The sequence below is a fragment of the Anthonomus grandis genome, chromosome 17 (assembly GCF_022605725.1).
Source record: "Anthonomus grandis grandis chromosome 17, icAntGran1.3, whole genome shotgun sequence".
Classification (NCBI taxonomy): domain Eukaryota; kingdom Metazoa; phylum Arthropoda; class Insecta; order Coleoptera; family Curculionidae; genus Anthonomus; species Anthonomus grandis.
This window is the reverse complement of record NC_065562.1, coordinates 16,644,395-16,663,745: the sequence shown is the minus strand read 5'-3', so window position 1 is coordinate 16,663,745 and position 19,351 is coordinate 16,644,395. Positions and strand designations below refer to the sequence as shown.

General features: G+C 29.9%; 1 protein-coding gene across 5 annotated transcripts in view; it reads right to left on the bottom strand.

Moving 5' to 3' along the window:
• LOC126746515 (TOX high mobility group box family member 4-A-like) overlaps positions 1 to 19,351 on the bottom strand; it is a 262,557-nt gene that overhangs the window by 53,191 nt on the left and 190,015 nt on the right. For 4 of the 5 annotated variants that reach the window (XR_007663911.1, XR_007663912.1, XM_050454821.1 and 1 more), the window contains exon 2: positions 271 to 348. Coding sequence is in view for 3 of the 5 variants with exons in the window: in XM_050454821.1 (XP_050310778.1) it covers positions 271 to 348 (78 nt within the window). In the remaining 2 variants the exon portion in view is untranslated. Of the gene's footprint in view, positions 1 to 270; positions 349 to 523; positions 801 to 19,351 lie in introns of those variants that run through there. The other variant, XM_050454820.1, reaches the window with a different exon arrangement.

Here is a 19,351-nt window from a genome sequence, read left to right as displayed (position 1 = left end):
AAAGAGAACTAATTATTTATTCAGTATTATTGTGAAAATAGCTGAATAGAACTGGAATATTCCTTGCATAATTTTCAGAATATTCTTCAAAAAAGATTATTAAAAAGCCTTTAAATAAATACTGATGTCTCTCTTTCATGAGTACTTCTTGACAATACTCTATCCTTGATAAAATAAAGAGAATATTTTAAGAAAGCATTATATACTTGAAAAAAAATTAAAACCAAAGAATATCCTTAGAACACCCTATAAAACCCTTATAAAACGTACCTGATCGCCCATATCGTATCCGTTGGCTTGAAAATTCGACTGCGGTATACTCAGGGCCAAATCAACGTTCTCGGATCTCTGGAACAGAAAAACGGCACAATTACTTTTACACACCAACTAACTCAACATCATCATTATTATTATATAAAGCAACTTTATAAAACCACTATTATTATACTAATATAACTTCCAAGGAAATTGGCGAATGCGCGGGGACATTATAAAACATATTATAATATCAAATAAAATTTACCTCGATAAAGTGATCGTGCAAATACGGGATGAAATGCAACAGTGGCATTAAAACTGTCGCTTAATTTAGTTAGTGAGAGTTAAAGGGACGCGCACACACAGACACACACGCGACTATTAATTAATTAATTAATAACTAGTTAATTAATTGAGTTCGATACGTGTTATACGCGCACACGTGTACAACGAGACGCGTAAGTAAGGTTATGATAACGCGGTCCGTAGACGACTAAACTTCAGACGTGCATTTTATAATTTCTCTCGTTCGTTCGTTCGTTCGTTAAAATGCGAGGTTGCCGCATGTTTTTCCTATTTAATAACGGTGGTGGGGGGTAGTGGAGCTTTCGAACGTTTTAAGGAGCTTTCGGCGCGACTTGGCAACCTCTTTCTTCCCTCCTCACACTCCAGGAGGGGCGAAGGGGGGAGCCGACGCGCGAGTTCGAGTTTACGATGTTTGGGGATCATTTTTATAATATTGATGTTTTAAAAGGTTGACGCTGCCTGCCTGCCTGCCTGCTCTTCTGACTCGGTTTAGGGGGACCATGTTGTTGGTCCGTTTTCTCAATTTTTCCTTTATAAAGTTTGAAATTCAAATTCGGATAATTTATTTGTCACCAAAGAGAGTACGATATCAATTTTTTTAATCAAGGATTAAAGAAAGAAGGTTGTTACTAAGTTATGACAAAATAGGACCCTTTCTGGAGTAGAAAACCGATAGTAATACTGCCAGAGAATCCTGATAGCCAATAATTCCTTAATTTTGACTATAAGGAACCTATGTATTAACTGTTCAAATAATGACCTAAAAACGATCGTAAAGGTTCAAAAAGTAACTGTATCAAAGGAAAATTGCACGTTCTCCTAGTTTTTTTTCACAATATCCAAAACTGAAAATTTCCTAAAAAATCGTTGAATTTAAAGATAATAATATATAGGCCCTAAGTGTGAACCTTATGGAACACCTGATGGTTCAGCACAAAAAATTCCATTTAATTATAAGGTCTATTTAAAAAAACGTTTATATTTAAATTAAAAGGTTACTTTTTTAACAAAAAATTAAAGATCTTGAAAAAATACACCACTTTTGTCTCTTGCACATTTTTAAAATTTCTGATATTAACTGAGATATTTACGAAAAACTTTGTGCACATAATTGGTCCTTCGAGCCGGATTTTTCATCTTCAAAATAAAATATCTCTGCGAGAAAATGAGATAGACATATATGGTGTTTGGGCTTATTTTATTCAGCGCAAAAATCTTTATTAAATTTTAAAAAAATAAAAAGTTACTTTTTCAACAAAAAATTAAAACCACGTCTAAAATCTTGAAAAAATACGCGACTTTCGTCTCTAGTAACTTTTCCAAATTTTTTATACTTACGTAGTTATTTAGGAAAAAATTCGTGTACATAATTGGTCCTTCGAGCCGGATTTGTTTCGTTAAAAATCAAATATTTCGGCGAGCAAAAGAGATCATATGTCATGTTTGGGTTTATTTTAATTAGCGCAAAAATTTCTATTTAGTTTCAAGGTCTATTTAAAAGAAAAGTTTATTACTAAATTAAAAAGTTACTTCTTAAGAACGAAATTAATAGATTTTTAAAAAATACGCTGCTTTTGTCTTTTGAAAATTTTTGATTTTAACTGAGATACTTACGAAATACTTCATTCACACAATTGGTCCTTCGAGCCGGAATTTTAATATATAAAGTCAAATATCTCGACTATCAAAGGACATAGACATATTATCATGTTTTTATTCAATTTTAAGTTCTATTAAAAAAAAAAATAATAATTTAAATAAGAAGTTACGTTTTTATATTTACTGAGATATTCATAAAAAACTTCGTGCACATTATTGGTCCTTTAAGCTGGATTTTTAACATTGAAAATTAAATATCTCAGCAAAAAAAGGAGATAAATAAACCATGTGATACACCTTTAAAAAAATACGTTATTTTTGTCTAAAAATGTTGTGCACATAATTGTTCCTTCGAGCCGATTTTTTTATGTTCAAAACCAAATATCTCTGCAACAAAGTGAAATAAACATATCGTGCTTGGACTTATTTTAATCAGCGCAAAATTCTCTATTCAGTTTATTGGGAAAAAGGATCTAATTACATTGAAAAGTTACTTTAAAAGTGCAAGAAGTATATCCCTCAACTGCCTGGAAGAAACAAAAACATTCTGTAAAATGATTTTTTAATGTTTTCCATCTTTCTTCTGGTTTTTATTCAATAATTAAACAATCAATATTTCTAATACCGACTAAGGAATTTGTGACAAATTTTGAACACATAACTGGTCCTTCGAGCCGGATTTTATTAATAGAGGCCAGAGTGCCTAGAATGTACCATAAAATTCAATAAAAATGTCTTGAAATCCTCGACAATTTCTTTCTTTTAAGACAATTGAGAAAATTTAAATTTATCATCTACAATACTTTTCTTTTATTCCAGGACATTGAAATTAAACCTGTAAGAAATTTCTCAATTTTTAAAGACTTAAAATTAAATTATCAACTGTCTATAAGCATTTTTTCTTTTTTTTCAATTAAAATTCCAGTTGAAGGCATTTTTAATTTCTTCCAGGCAGTTAAGGCATTTCTTGTTAATTTTTAACAATCAACAATTTTAAATTGTCTAAAAGAGGAAGCAACATTCTCTTAAAAACGTTTTGTTTTAACATTCAAAGAGAATATTTAAAAAATAAGGTTAGAGCTACTATGAAGTTAAAAACGTTTCTTTAGAACGTCTCAAAAACCAAGTTTTTAACGACTAATTAAACGTCTTTTATTATAATTAAATATCTTCAAAAATCTGAAGTTTTCCGGTCCATCGACCTCCGCTTTTTAAATGAATTTGTAAAATTTTCTTAATATTGCCATATGTGCCTAGAATTCAATAAAAACATCTTAAAGTTCATAGAAATTTTATGGAATTTACAGATTTAACCTCTTATCAAGGGAATTGTCCAAAAATCTGTAAAATTTAAGGAAAGTTTTCAAGAGTCTCTAAATATTGCCAATAAGAAAACCTGAAATTCTTATAGTTAGTTCTTCCTTATAGTTAGCCTGGAATTTGAAAAAAAAAACTTCATAACTCAACTGTCTAGAATGCATTGACATTTCTTAATACCTAATTAAACTGCTTGAAATTAAAAGAAAAACACTTAAAAATAAACTGCCTGGAAACTTAAAACAAAATATAAAAATTTACTTATAACTCAACTGCCTAGAATATGAAAAAAATAGTTCTCGAAAACTGAACTGTTATGAATTTAAAGATTTATTTTTTTATTATTTTTTATGATTAACAAAAATTAATAAAGAACCAACTACTGGGAATCAATAACTCAGTCTGTGAATCAGAGATGCCTTTATTGTATTAATCACTGACCTGATATCAATTAAATCTTTGTTATGATTCAATCAAGTATTTATTTATTAGAACAAGAACTGGCTAAATATTCTTGATTATTAAGAATCATAATTCTAACGAACTAGAATTGATTATCATAGCTTATTATGAGAGGAAAATCAAACAATGGAGTAACTGTTGCGATTCAGAAGTGGAATTGATTAATTAATTAAGATTGGTGGAATCTGAGATATTGCTGTGATTTTTTGGACAGACAAAATAAGTACAATTATCATATTAATTAAAAAAAAAAATAGGAATTATTTAAATACATTTTATAATTTAAGGCAGAACTTTTATATCTGAACTGCCTGGAATTAACAAAAAATTCACTTAAAATTTAACTGTCTGAAAATTGAAAGAAAAATAAAAATTCACTTACAGTTCAAATGCCTGGAATTTGGAAAAAAAAATTCAATACCTCGGCTGTCTAGAATTTATTGAAATTTCTTAATAATTAGATACGCTTGTAATTCAATTTCCATTGAAGAAATTAGAAATTCTTTCATATTGAATAAATTTAAAATAAGTAAATAAAATAAATTTACTTGTTAAATCATTTTATTACAAACATATTTTTGTAGATGGTTTTTAACTCTTAGATCAGTGAAAGTAAGCCTATGGTTATGAAATTTGGTATTCAGATACAATTTTGCATTTTAAACAACTTTTTCTTATGAGCTAGAAATACTACTTTACGTACTCATAAAATTAAAAAAATGCTCGTATCAAGGCATGCTTCATTTTAAACAATAAAAATATGCTAAATTTTATTTTTTAATCGAGCAGGGCTGGATGCCAAACAGTTAAATTTCAACTACAAAATTTTTTGCCATTTTTACGTATAAATTCGCTCATCCTGGGACACACTGTATATTATATAAGGTTTGAAATTCAAATTCGGATAATTTATTTGTCACCAAAAAGAGTACAATATAGGAAAATTAAAAAGGATTAAAGCAAGATGGTTGTTACTAAGTAATAACAAAATAGGACCCTTTCTCGAGTAGAAAACCGATAGCAATACTGCCATAGAAGCCTGAGAGTCAATAATTCCTTAATTTTGACTATAAGGAACCTATATATTAACTGTTTAACTAATGATAAATGATTGTGTTTCTTACAGGCATTTCTGTACTTAAAATTCCAACTTCTCCACTCCTATTATAGAAATCCTATCAATTACTGTTTTTTTTTTTCAGCTTACTCAGTACCCAGAAAAAGTAAATGTTTGGGCAGGAATTCTAGGTCAGCAAGTTATAGGCCCAATTTTCTACGAAGAAAATTTTCATAAAAATGATGGATTGATAGGACAGGACCTTTCGAATGGCCACTAAGATCGCCCGATTTGACTCCGCTGGATTTTTTCCTATTGGGGATATTTGAAATCCAAAGTTTATGTGACCAAGCCGGCCAATATTAAGGAGTTGAAAACTATGAATCTGTAGTACGTTTAGGGAATTGCCAAATAGTAAATCGTTTACACTTTGAACACTTATTAGAGAAAAAGATTTAAAAGAACCCTCTTTAAGTTTATAGAAAAACGTTTTCTTTAACGCCCTGTATCTTAAAAATAATCACTGAAAGGTATGGAATGTGATACATCGAAATGTTTGGAATTCGATAAGTGATAAATGATTTTGTTTCTTACAGGCACTCCTGTACTGAAAATTCCAACTTTTCGATTCCTATTATAGGGATTTTACTGTTTTTTTATGAGGGGCCTAAAAAAGCCTTCAAAGAATCCCTAGAGCCAATAACTCCTCGATTTAGACTATCACGAACCTATATATTAACTGTTCCATTAGTAATTAATGATTTTGTTTCCTACAGGCACTTCTGTACTTCAAATTCCAACTTCTTAACTCATATTATAGGGATTTTGCTATTTTTTTATGAAGAGCCTAATAAAGCCTCCAAAGAATCCCTAGAGTCAATAATTCCTTAATTTTGACTATTATGAACCTATATAATAATTGTTCCGTTAATGATAAATTATTTTGTTTCTTACAGGCACTTCTGTACCTCAAGCTCCAACTTCTCGACTTCTATTTTAGGAATTGAAGGTAATGAAAAATTGCTTCAACTGCCTGGAAAAAATGACAAATTATTTATAGGCAGTTGCAAATGTAGTTTTGACTACTTGAAGGTAAAAGAGACAATTCAACTGCCTGCAAAAAAAAAACGAAAATAATTTAAAGACCATTTGAAAATTGGATTTTTAACTATTTGGGAAAAAATTGAAAAATCTCGAATTAACTGAAAGAAATTTCAGCTACAACAGGTAGTTGAAAATGTAATTTTAAGGTGTTTTTAATGCAATTTAAAGGTTAAAAAATTTATTAATAGAGGCAAAAGTGCCTAGAATTTACTATAAAATCCAATAAAAATGTCCTGAAATCCTCAAAACAAATTTAAGGAATTTACAGGTTAAAACTCGAAGTTTTTTCAAAATCTCTGAAAATTTTAAACAAGTTTAAATCTAAAATGCCACAAAAAAATCTTTTAACATCTTTCATTTTTTCCAGACACATTTCAATTATCTGTAAGTTACTTTTGCTTTTTTCCAGGCAGTTTAGAATTTTCATTTGCCTATAAATGATTTGTTATTTTTTACAGGCAGTTAAAGTAATTTTTCATTTCCTTTAGGCAGTTAAAGGCTTTTCTTCTAGGTATGTATAGTATCTTTCTTTTATTCTAGGCAACTTAAATTGAAACTACCTGTAAGAAATTCCTCATTTTCTACAGATATTTAAAATGGTTTTTTTTTTCATTTCACTTAAAATTAAATTTTCGACTGTCTATAAGAATTTTTTCCAGTCTTATTATATTTAAAAATTAATTAATGATAAATGATTTTGTTTCTTACAGGCACTTCCGTATTTCAAATTCCAACTTCTCGACTCCTATTACAGTAATCTAGAAATACTATTTTACCTACTCATAAAACAAGGCATGCTTCATTTAAAAAAAATAAAATTATGCTAAATTTTATTTTTTAATCAAGCAGGGCTGGATGCCTAACAGTCAAATTTCAACTACACAATTTTTTGTCATTTTTACGTATAAATTCGCTCACCAAAAAGAGTACAATACAGAAAAATCAAGGATGAAAGAAAGATGCTTGTTACTAAGTAATGACAAAAGAGAACCCTTTCTCGAGTAGAAAACCGATAGCAATACTGGCAAGAAATTCTGAGAGGCAATAATTCCTTAAATTTGACTATAAGGAACATATGTATTAACTGTTCAAATAATGATAAGATTTGGCACTAAAACGACCTAAAAACGATCGTAGAGGTTCAAAAAATAACTGTATCAAAGGCACGTTCTCCCAGTTTTTTTCTCAATATCCAAAACTGAAAATTTACTAAAAAATCGTTGAATTTAAAGTTAATAATATATAGGCCCTAAGTGTGCACCTTTTGGAACACCTGATGGTTCAGCACAAAAAATTCTATTTAATTATAAGGTCTATTTAAAAAAAACGTTTATATTTAAATTAAAAAGTTACTTTTTTAACAAAAAATTAAAACCGTGTCTAAGATCTTGAAAAAATACGCCACTTTTGTCTCTTGCACATTTTTAAAATTTCTGATATTAACTGAGATATTTACGAAAAACTTTGTGCACATAATTGGTCCTTCGAGCCGGATTTTTCATCTTCAAAATAAAATATCTCTGCGAGAAAATGAGATAGACATATATGGTGTTTGGGCTTATTTTATTCAGCGCAAAAATCTTTATTAAATTTAAAAAAAAAAAAAAGTTACTTTTTCAACAAAAAATTAAAAGCATGTCTAAAATCTTGAAAAAATACGCGACTTTCGTCTCTTGTAACTTTTCAAAATTTTTTATACTTACGTAGTTATTTAGGAAAAACTTCGTGTACATAATTGGTCCTTCGAAGCCGGATTTGTTTCATTAAAAATCAAATATTTCAGCGAGCAAAAGAGATCATATGTCATGTTTGGGTTTATTTTAATTAGCGCAAAAATTTCTATTTAGTTTCAAGGTCTATTTAAAAGAAAAGTTTATTACTAAATTAAAAAGTTACTTCTTAAGAACGAAATTAATAGATTTTTAAAAAATACGCTGCTTTTGTCTTTTGAAAATTTTTGATTTTAACTGAGATATTTACGAAATACTTCATTCACACAATTGGTCCTTCGAGCCGGAATTTTAAGATATAAAGTCAAATATCTCGACAATCAAAGGACATAGACAGGTTATCATGTTTTTATTCAATTTTAAGTTCTATTTAAAAAAAAAATAATAAATAAAATATGTTACCTTTTTATATTTACTGAGATATTCATAGAAAACTTCGTGCACATTATTGGTCCTTTAAGCCGGATTTTAAACATTGAAAATTAAATATCTCAGCAAGAAAAGGAGATAAATAAACCATGTGATACACCTTTAAAAAATACGTTATTTTTGTCTAAAAATGTTGTGCACATAATTGGTCCTTCGAGCCGAATTTTTTATGTTCAAAACCAAATATCTCTGCAACAAAATGAAATAAACATATCGTGCTTGGACTTATTTTAATCAGCGCAAAATTCTCTATTCAGTTTATTAGGAAAAAGGATCTAAAACATTGAAAAGTTACTTTAAAAATGCAAGAAGTATATCCCTCAACTGCCTGGAAGAAACAAAAACATTCTGGAAAATGATTTTTTAATGTTTTCCATCTTTCTTCTGGTTTTTATTCAACACTTAAACAATCAATATTTGTGATACCAACTAAGGTATAACTGAACACATAACTGGTCCTTCGAGCCGGATTTACTAAAAGATAAACCTATCTGATAAGATAAATAAAGAAGATAAACATACAGTTTTCTCATTAACTTTCTTTAAACTATGACACCTTCCATGTCATTTTTAATCGAGTTTTCTGTTCATAAAAGCCCAAACAAAACGTCCTTTTTTGTCCTACAATACTTGTTGAGAGTGACATTTGTGCATCGTTTTAAAAAGGTTATATCGATAATAAACAATAACCTTATATAACCTAATTAAGTAACCTTTATCTCTATAACCTAATGTAGTTCATTTCCGTTTTTGCGTCGTCTCATTGCGCGCTTGAATGTCAAAACTAAACGTTCCCAAGGAAAAGACTTTTTCGCCGATTTTATTATATTAACAAAGAACGTGGGCGCAAATATCACTGAACCGAACGTCGTTATACAATCCAAAAGGTTAGCCTATATAGTGTCGCGAATAAAATTCGAATTATTCATTAAACAGTGAATAAAAATAAAGGGAATTTTTCCAAGTACGTATTCGTTATTCGTTAATTTCTTTTTGTGCCTCGTTATGAAGGAAAAAAATAAATTGCAGCCCCGCGTGTATATATAGTGTGAAAAGGAACAAAACGTCGGTACACAAAGCGAATAGAAATTTAAAAACTGTGAATCGCTAATGAACCCTTTCGGTTTGTTTTTGATCGTATAGGAAAAGTGTGTTTTAATTTTTTTTTTGGAGTCTGGCCCTCTGGTATTGATTGTCTTTATATGTGTTCAAAATTTGTCATAAATACCTTAGTCGGTATCACAAATATTGATTGTTTAATTGTTGAATAAAAACCAGAAGAACGATGAAAAAAAAACATTAAAAAATCATTTTACAGAATGTTTTTGTTTCTTCCAGGCAGTTGAGGGATATCCTTCTTGCATTTTTAAAGTAACTTTTCAATGTAATTAGACCTTTTTCCTAATAAAACCTGAATAGAGAATTTTGCGCTGATTAAAATACGTCCAAGCACGATATATTTATTTCATTTTGTTGCAGAGATATTTGGTTTTGAACATAAAAAAATCGGCTCGAAGGACCAATTATGTGCACAACATTTTTAGACAAAAATAACGTATTTTTTAAAAGTGTATCATTATCTTGGCGGTTATTTTAATGGAGCCAGTCTCCCTGAGCCGTTGATTGACCCTTTCAAAAAGTGTGTGAACTGGGATTCGCCTTTCCGGAAACCGCTCTTCATATAGTCGAGAAGCAGCTCTACCATTACACCGAACTTCCCCATAAATTAAAAGCATATCGGCGTATTCAGCAAAAGTGTAATCTTCCATTACTTAACCGTAATAAAAAGGGAATTAATATCATGTAAAAAATACTGACAGTGACAAATTTAAAAAATACTGACAGTGGCAATGAATTAGCATTATTATTATTATTATTAAAATAATTAATTCAGGTGCTGTATCTTAGTTTGGTTTTAGTCAATTTCCACAAAAACGGTGATATTTACCGACTTTTATAAAGAGCACATTTTTTATGTAAAAAGCATAGGAACATCATAATCTAATGCCCAAACGGGCAGAAATTGAAGTCTTAAAGAAATGGGCCTAAATTTACCAAATACCCCCCTGATTCTGAAGCCCCTGGTAAATATTTTTTTAATTTAGTAGGTTCAAAAGAATAAACGTACTAACAATAATTTACCACCCAAAATTGGTTGCGGTGGCTAAAGTAGTTCCCGAGCTATTAAAAATAATATATGGTTTATTTATCTCCTTTTCTTGCTGAGATATTTAATTTTCAATGTTAAAAATCCGGCTTAAAGGACCAATAATGTGCACGAAGTTTTTTTATAAATATCCCAGTAAATATAAAAAGGTAACTTCTTATTTTTTTTTAAATAGACCTTAAAATTGAATAAAAAGTTTCGCGCTGATTAAAATAAGCCCAAACATGATAATATGTCTATCTCCTTTTATTGTCGAGATATTTGACTTAATATCTTAAAATTCCGGCTCGAGGGACCAATTGTGTTTATAAAGTATTTCGTAAATATCCCAGTAAAAATCAGAAATTTTGAAAATTTTCAAAAGGACAAAAGTGGCGTATTTTTTATAAATCTATTAAATGGTTTTAATTCCCTTCTTAAAAAGTAACTTTTTAATTTAGTAATAGACTTTTCTTTTAAATGGACCTGATTTTTGGGCTGATTAAAATAAACCTAAATATGACATGTCTATCTGCTTTGCTTGCAAAAATATTTGATTTTTAATGAAACAAATCCGGCTCGAAGGACCAATTATGTACACGAAGTTTTTCCTAAATATCTACGTACGTATACAAAATTTTGAAAAATTACAAGAGACAAAAGTGGCGTATTTTTTCAAGATTTTAGACATGGTTTAATTTTTTTGTTGAAAAAGTAACTTTTTATTTAAATTATACCTTAAAATTTAATAAAGATTTTTGCGCTGAGTAGAATGAGCACTATATGTCAAACTCATTTTCTTGCAGAGATATTTCATTTTAAATATGAAAAATCCGGCTCGAAGGACCAATTATGTGCACAAAGTTTTTCATATATAAATAATTATTTAACAACTCAAATAAAGGTTCTATACCGGTTTTCTATAACTAAAAATTCAACGTTTTGTTGATAATAATATATTTGAATTCCTAGCTAAGAAGCTCATTCCATTAAACGAATTTCGTAAACGTCCTCAAATAATATAGGTATACACGATTTTTTTATAGAACTAACAGTTTTTTTTTTGTAAAAAATTTAAATTTGAAAATTTTATTGCTTAACAGGCTCTTATGAAAATTATATATACTGTTTTATTTTTTCCTGGCTTTCTAGTAGGAAATTGAGACTTTTTTCATGAGACTTTTTTTATTGTCTCTTTACGCTTAATATATGGTTATTTTATTTTTTTTGATTTGGCCAACTTTCAAAAATTTCCAGTCGGTTTTGGCAAAAAACTTTAATTTTCTTTTGAAAATTTTAATTTTCTCTTCAAGGGAAGTATTGATTCCTAAAATAAAAATATTGAAAATTCCCATAGATTTTGGGAAAATTGCCTTTTTTGGGTAAAGGATTTTTCAGGATTTTCTCCAAACAAGATCACACATGTCTGAAATTTTGGACGTTCAAAAAAAATACTTCCCGTATACTAAGAATAACCAAAAACTATACAGATAAGATCCACGTGAACTGCAATCGACCCGTTAAAATTCATAATATTCAAAGAGACGTTACGACCTGTATCGAATTCCTATTGAAAAAATTGGACAAAAAAAGGTTTTTTGACTGTGAAGGCGTCTTTGACCCAAACAAAAAATAAATGAAAAAAATTTTTATATAATCAGGTTGTAGCCACACATTTTTAGATAATAAAAAGGTAAATATCGTTTCTCTAACCCAAATACCAACAAAGTTATAAGCACTTTTTGTTTGACGGGTCCGAATTGTAAATAACGAGACATTTTTTTTATTTCTCCTGAATGTTGTGCAACGTTTTAGAATTATGCACTTTTCTTGCGATAATGTGTCAATCCAACGAGAACCTGGCCAAACCGAAATAATTCTCAAAAAAACGTTTTTTTCTTAATACGTTAAAACATCATAAAGAATTCAATTAAAAATTAATATTTTCTTAGGCTAGCACACACACACAGACTGATTATCCCCCTTGTATGCACTTGAGAGTAAATTAACTCGTTCTACAGCCGGTAATTCGCATTAAAATCGCGACGAGCGAGTGAACGAGTGACTGGCAGAAAAATTTCGAAATTAATTTTATTACGGCGTTACGAAATTGTTTAATGTCTGGAATTAGTTATGGCCGATAGTCGGGTACCTATGTATATGTAAGCAATTAAGTATAGACCCCGACAGATGCCAACAATCAATTATTAGGTTTGTTGCGAATCATTTACGCGACCACCGGTACGCGTTTGTTTTAAGCTTTTATTTAGGGGTCAATTGCCCTCCTCGTAAAATTAAACAAATAAAAAACAACCGTTTTTCAATGTTTTCAGGTAGTAAAATAAATCAATTTTAAAAATCACATTGTGACGTGTTATGTTCGTGAGAACGAATGAACAGTACGTTATTTTGGATCATTAAGATTTGGCACTAAAAACGATCGTAGATGTTCAAAATATAACTATATCAAAGGAAAATTGCACGTTCTCCTAGTTTTTTTTGTTTCTACGCCATTTCACGTCTCCACTACGTCCTGGATCATCGGCAAAATATATTTTTCTAAAGTAGTTTAACACACTGTAGACGAGGATAATTTTTTCATTCCGATCCTCATTGATATTAAAGTAAGGTCAAAACAGGCAAAAATATGCACGTTCTCCTAGTTTTTTTTCTTTTTACCCCATTTCACGTCTCCATAACTTTCTGATTTAATCTAATTTTCTAACATAGTTTAACCCCCTACAAACAAAGATTCCATTTCTCGATCAATGACGATGTATGGATTCAAACAGCTGCTTTTAATTTGTGCTCAAATATATGTCCTAGAAAAGAGAATTTAGCATCAGATAATTAATTGCTAAAGAATAGATTTTAACTAGAAAATTACTTAAGGTGACCATGATAGAGAAAACTTCTTGTGTGTTCATACAATCAACTTAGTATTAGTCTCAATCCTTATGCGCTCTAAATACATGTTAATAGATTTAATAGTATAAATGCGACCGAGGATTAATTTGAAGCATACCTTGGAGTCTTGTTTGTAACTTAAGTGATGTTCGGAGAAAGGAAACTTCGGAGTTCATCAGTTTAGAAGCTTATGATGGAGGACTGCAACTATCCAGAAAAGGATAAATATTGATTGATCGAGCACTACTGACCTAAGAACCTGAAAGAAATACTTGAGAGAAATGGAAAATGGCTTAAGGGCCTGGAATAAGTCAACAAATACCTGGAAGAAATTAAAAACCACTTTAACTGCTGACAGTCCAACTTCACATACTAAAGAGGATCATCGATGTTGAAGAAATGGAAAACGACTTCAACTACCTGGAATAAGTCAAACATTTCTCTTCAACTACTTCAACTGGTATTCGACATAATTTCGTACTACGTTTAAGTTGAGTGTTATGTGTCTTTGTCTTTTCAATGTCATGTCAGCTGTTAGTGCAGTCGTTATTGGTCTCTCTTTTATTTTTTAATTATGTCACTTAAATAAGTTTTGTCTTCTCTATGTAAGTTTAATAAAACTTCTTCTTTATTTCGGTGTTTCCTTGTGTAACACGGAAGCAATGGCAAAAACCTTCAACTGCTTGGATTAAATTAAAAATGTTTTCAAAGGTCTGGAAGAAATGGAAAACGACCTTTAGAAGTCTACTATCAAGCATCACTTCCAGGTCTTTTATGTGCGAAGCTAATAATAAAGGAGATCCTTTAATATATTGTAAATATGAGTATTAATAATTTCCATTTTGGTTACACCACTGTATTAAAAGACTTATGTCTGATTTAAGTTTGTTATCATATTGATTTGGAATCATCAGCAAATAGTAGAAAAAATGCAAACAAAAAGCATCATTACGTAATATGTATTCACGCAACACACTATAGTTAAATAAACGTTTATTTTTGGTTGAACTTCAACTATAAATATCGGATAAAATGTCCGCGTGATGTACGTTATTCCTCTGATATTATGTTTATGTTATTCACGTTAAACGAGAAGGTTAAATACGACATGTTAATAATATACAATTAGTATTTCATAGGAGTTAAATGTTTGGTATAATATTGTAGGTACAAAAGTTGTTCGAAATTATAACGGCTATAATCGGAAATCAAAATTTTTATTTTATATTTCATATAGTGGGAGAAAACACCGGAAAACCTCTAAACCAAAAACGACTTTTTTCTCAAAATCCATTGAAATTTTCATTGTTTTTTTAGTTGTAATCGATACCTTTTTTTAAGCAGGAAATTAAAAGTGTTTTATTGTTATTTGCGTTTTTGGATTTTTGGAAAAATTGGCCAAATCAAAAAAATTAAATTGTCACATACTAAGCATGAAAAGACAATGAAGTGACCTACAGAAGAATTATACGTCTTATCGAGAGCTACTATTATAAACTTAAAAAAAAAATCTTTTTGAGAAAAATCAAAAAAACCTTAAAAAATTGATTTTTTTTAGTTTTTTCTGTGTAAACTTTTAATGGTGCAAAATAAATAATTTTTTTCCACTTTTTTGTTTCTAATTTTAATAACTTTTTAATGGCGCCACCTGGAGCCAAATGGCTTAAAGACAATTTGTAGCCTATAATGAGGAGAATATTTCTCAATAGTAACCGTACTTCTGAGTAAAACCGTTTTTGAGTTATACAATTTTTAACTTTGGAAATTAATTGGGCGCACCTTGTATGTCATAGATGAACCATAACTGCTTGAGCTAATACGTCATTTATTTTAGTATAAACCACTAAAATCTCAATACTTCACCGATATTATAAGTGCCTCAAAAGTAATTTCTTTCAGATTTAGTACCGAACGCGAAAAATCAGTAAAAATCACTCTGCGCACTGGGCGTTTTCAAAGCAACCCGTGGCAACGAAGACGGGGATGTTCGCCGAAAAAACACCCTTTTTATATTTGAAATTTAACTAAAAAACCGACTGGGATCGGGCCGGAATTTATGTTAATCTGTTCTTGAAGCTTTCTACTATTTTTACATGTACAAATCATAAGGTAAAACCTTTTTTTGATACCCTAAAACGTCGTCTGAAAATGGCCGATTTTGACGTCTTTTACGACGGTTTTGACTACATGGCGTCAAAGTGGATGAATCCGCTCTGACTTGCTTCCTAATTTCATTGATAAAATGCTTAAAATAGCTCAAAAGTTCCAAAAATTGGTATGGAAATATTCAAGAGACTCTGGACAATCCAAATATATGCATGTCTTTTACTAAATCGTGTTCTTTTAGCCGTGATAACGCGGCAAACTTTTGACGTTTGAAGAATTTACCGTGCAATATAATAATATTCATGCGACACAGTGAAAAAAAATCTAAGCAGTTTTACCTATGTTGGTCTGTTCTAGATTTCATTGCAAAAAATGTTAATTTTTTGAGACTTGTTTATACCCGACTATTAAGCACAAAACAAAAAACATCGAAAGTAAGAATGACATTATTGAGTTATTAAGGAACATAAAGGATTTGCAAAAAAAATTAGTAGCTATGTCGTGAAGTTACAGATAGTCTGGATAATGGAAAAAAAGTCTCGCTGTATTTTTGGATCTAGCCAAGGCATTCGACACGGTGCCCCACGACCTATTTTTTTAGGTTTTAGAATCCTATGGTATAAGGGGTGCTGTTTTGGATGTATTTGGCGACTAATGACTATAAGTCAAGAATTGATAATCAAAATAGGAATTCCCCAGGGTACTCTTGGTCCTATTATCTTTGTAGCATACATACAAAAAAATGGAACTGTTATATCATCTGCTGATGACACAGGGGGTGTTTTCTCAGGAGATACTTGGGACTTTTATGGGATACTGCTTTTTCCCTCTCACCGGCGAGTCGTCCAGGGTGTTACAGAATAAGATGCTGATCCTTAAGGATGTTAAACTTTAGGTGATTTTAAGAAGAAAAAGTTCAAATGAAGTTATGTCCTAAGGCCCTTAAATTTTGAGCTACATGGAGTTAAAATCTTAAGAAAAAAATCATTTCTTCATCATAACTTCATTAATTTCCTAGACATGTTTATGAAATTTAGCACACACCCTCTGAGTATCAACAGCCATTTTTTAAAGTTGAGGCACTAGATCTGTAAAATATATTGACGAAACCCCTTAATTTATGTAAATAATTTATGCATGAAAATTCTAATAGTTTTAGGCTATTATTAGGATCATTTTATTACTCAAAAAATTATAGGTTATAGTGCAGATTACCAACTAATTTCTGAATTGCTTCTCTTTTCTACCTTATATTGAATTCTCTATATCTTGTTCTCTTATTATTACTATTATTATTATTGTATTAACTGGCTTTGAGAGCGGATTAAAAGAGAAATTCTTGGATTATAAATAAATGAAATTAAATTTTAATACCATTTGTAACTTACCAATTTGAATCTATATGTTATAAGTTTTATTGGTTCTTTTATGGTATCCCTGATGATGGACATGTAATATGTCCGAAATATGTTAAATTCTTAAATAAATTTAGGAGGATGACCGAAGTATTTTTAGTTACCCATTGAGCCATTTTTGCATGTAAATGCGGAAAAAAATTTTTCATTGGTAAAAAAAATATTTATTTTTTAAGCATATGTACATTATTTTACCATTACAATATAGCTCTAATTAAAAAAATTAAACATCGATGCACTAAGAGTGAATATAATAAAATTCTTATTCCAGGAGTGCCTGTAAGAAACAAGAAGACTTTGTCTCTTATTGACAAGTAAATATATTGGATTCTAGTCGTCAAAATGTGAAAATTATTGATTAATGGACTACTCTAAAGACTTGTTTAGCCTTTTTTAATAAATTGACTAAAATCAATGCACTAAGAATCAAGATATTGAATTTCTGATTCCAGGAGTGCCTATAAGAAAGAAAAGACTTTGTCTCTTATTGACAAGTAAATATCTTGGGTTCTAGTGGTCAAAATGTGAAAATTATTGATTAATGGACTACTCTAAAGACTTGTTTAGCCTTTTTTAATAAAATGAATAAAATCAATGCACTAAAAATTAAGATATTGAAATTCCTATTCCAGGAGTGCCTGTAAGAAACAGAAGACTTTCTCTCTTATTGACAAGTAGTTATCTCGGATTTTACTAGTCAAAATATGCAAATTAATGATTAATGGACTACTTCGAAGACCTGTTTAGTCTTTTTTGATGAAATGACTAAAATCGATGCACTAAAATTCAAGATATTAAATTTCTTGTTCCAGGAGTGCCTGTAAGAAACAAAAAACTTTGTCTCTTATTGACAAGAAAATATCTTGGATTCTAGTGGTCAAAATGTGAAAATTATTGATCAATGGACTACTTAAAAGACTTCTTTAGGCTTTTTATTGAAATGACTAAAATCAATGCACTAAAACTCAAGATATTGAAATTCCTATTCCAGGAGTGCCTGTAAGAAACAGAAGACTTTCTCTCTTATTGACAAGTAATTATCTCGGATTTTAGTAGTCAAAATATGCAAATTAATGATTAATGGACTACTTCGAAGACCTGTTTAGTCTTTTTTGATGAAATTACTAAAATCGATGCACTAAAACTCAAGATATTAAATTTCTTGTTCCAGGAGTGCCTGTAAGGAACAAAAGACTTTCTCTCTTATTAACAAGTAAATATCTTGGGTTCTAGTGGTCAAAACGTGGAAATTATTGATTAATGGACTACTTTGAAGACCTGTTTAGTCTCTTTCGATAAAATTACTAAAATGGATGTATAAAGTTTCATTGCTTCTTTTATGGTATCCCTGATGATGGACATGTTATAAGTCCGAAACATGTAAAAGTTTTAAAGTTAAAATTTAGTGGACGATGACCGAATTATTTTTAGTTACCCATTGAGCGATTTTTTGATGTAGGAGATTTTTTAGGAAGTTTAACCAGTGGCGTCCGTACATAAACAAAGACTAAATATTTAAAAAAAAAATATTATATACGCCGCTGCTTTTCCGTAAAATAAAAAAAAATAAAAATTCTTGTATGGTCAATTTATTGGTAAAAAAAATATTTATTTTATAAACATATGTACAATATTTTACCATTACGCAGTATAACAACTCTAATTCTAGAAGTCTAGCGGTACTTATTAAACAGTTTCTGAAAATTTCATACAGGGTCTCCTAAATTCGGTTTTAAGGGTTACAACTTTGAACAAGATTAATATTCTTAAGGATCAGCATCTTATTCTGTAACGCCCTGTACGGTATCGCATTATTTACTATTTATTATAATTCTTTATAAGGCACAAGATGCTTTAAATCAACATACAAAATCATAATAAAAAGGTGCTGGTTGTAAATTTAAGTTCCCAATATCCCGCTTCTTTAAGTTCTAAGTAGACTTTTATTTAGAAAAGATTTTCTTATGACTTTACATGAGACACAACAATATCTCAAATTTAGTTATTTTAGAAGAAAATACGGATTGAAATAAGTCCTTTACCTAAGTAGTAAAGAAGCTAAAGAATTCAATGCTGATGGAAAAAAAATTGTAAACTGAGTAAACTAATTTCTTTGAGTTGCTCGTGGTTTAAAGCCGCAGGATAGTGACCAAAAAACAAAGTTTTAAATTTGTAATTACTAAAAATTAAGTGAGTCTTTTCAGAATTAAATTCTATAGACGTTGACGAAAAACAAATAAAAACACAAAGTCACAAAGTCACGGTCTCACAACATGTAATCAAACGGGCTACACGTGTTTCGCTCTAGTTAGAGCATCATCAGGCCTTTAGAAGCCATCCACACACTTTACAGTCGATGCAGTCTATAGACGTTGTTGATCAACTAGGAGCTAAAATTAAATTAAATAAGCTTAGGCATATAAATAATAAAAAATCAGCTCTGGTAGCGTACTTATTAGAGATATAAACTGAAAAACTTTACTTTTAACAATATTTAATAATTCTTTATCTGGTT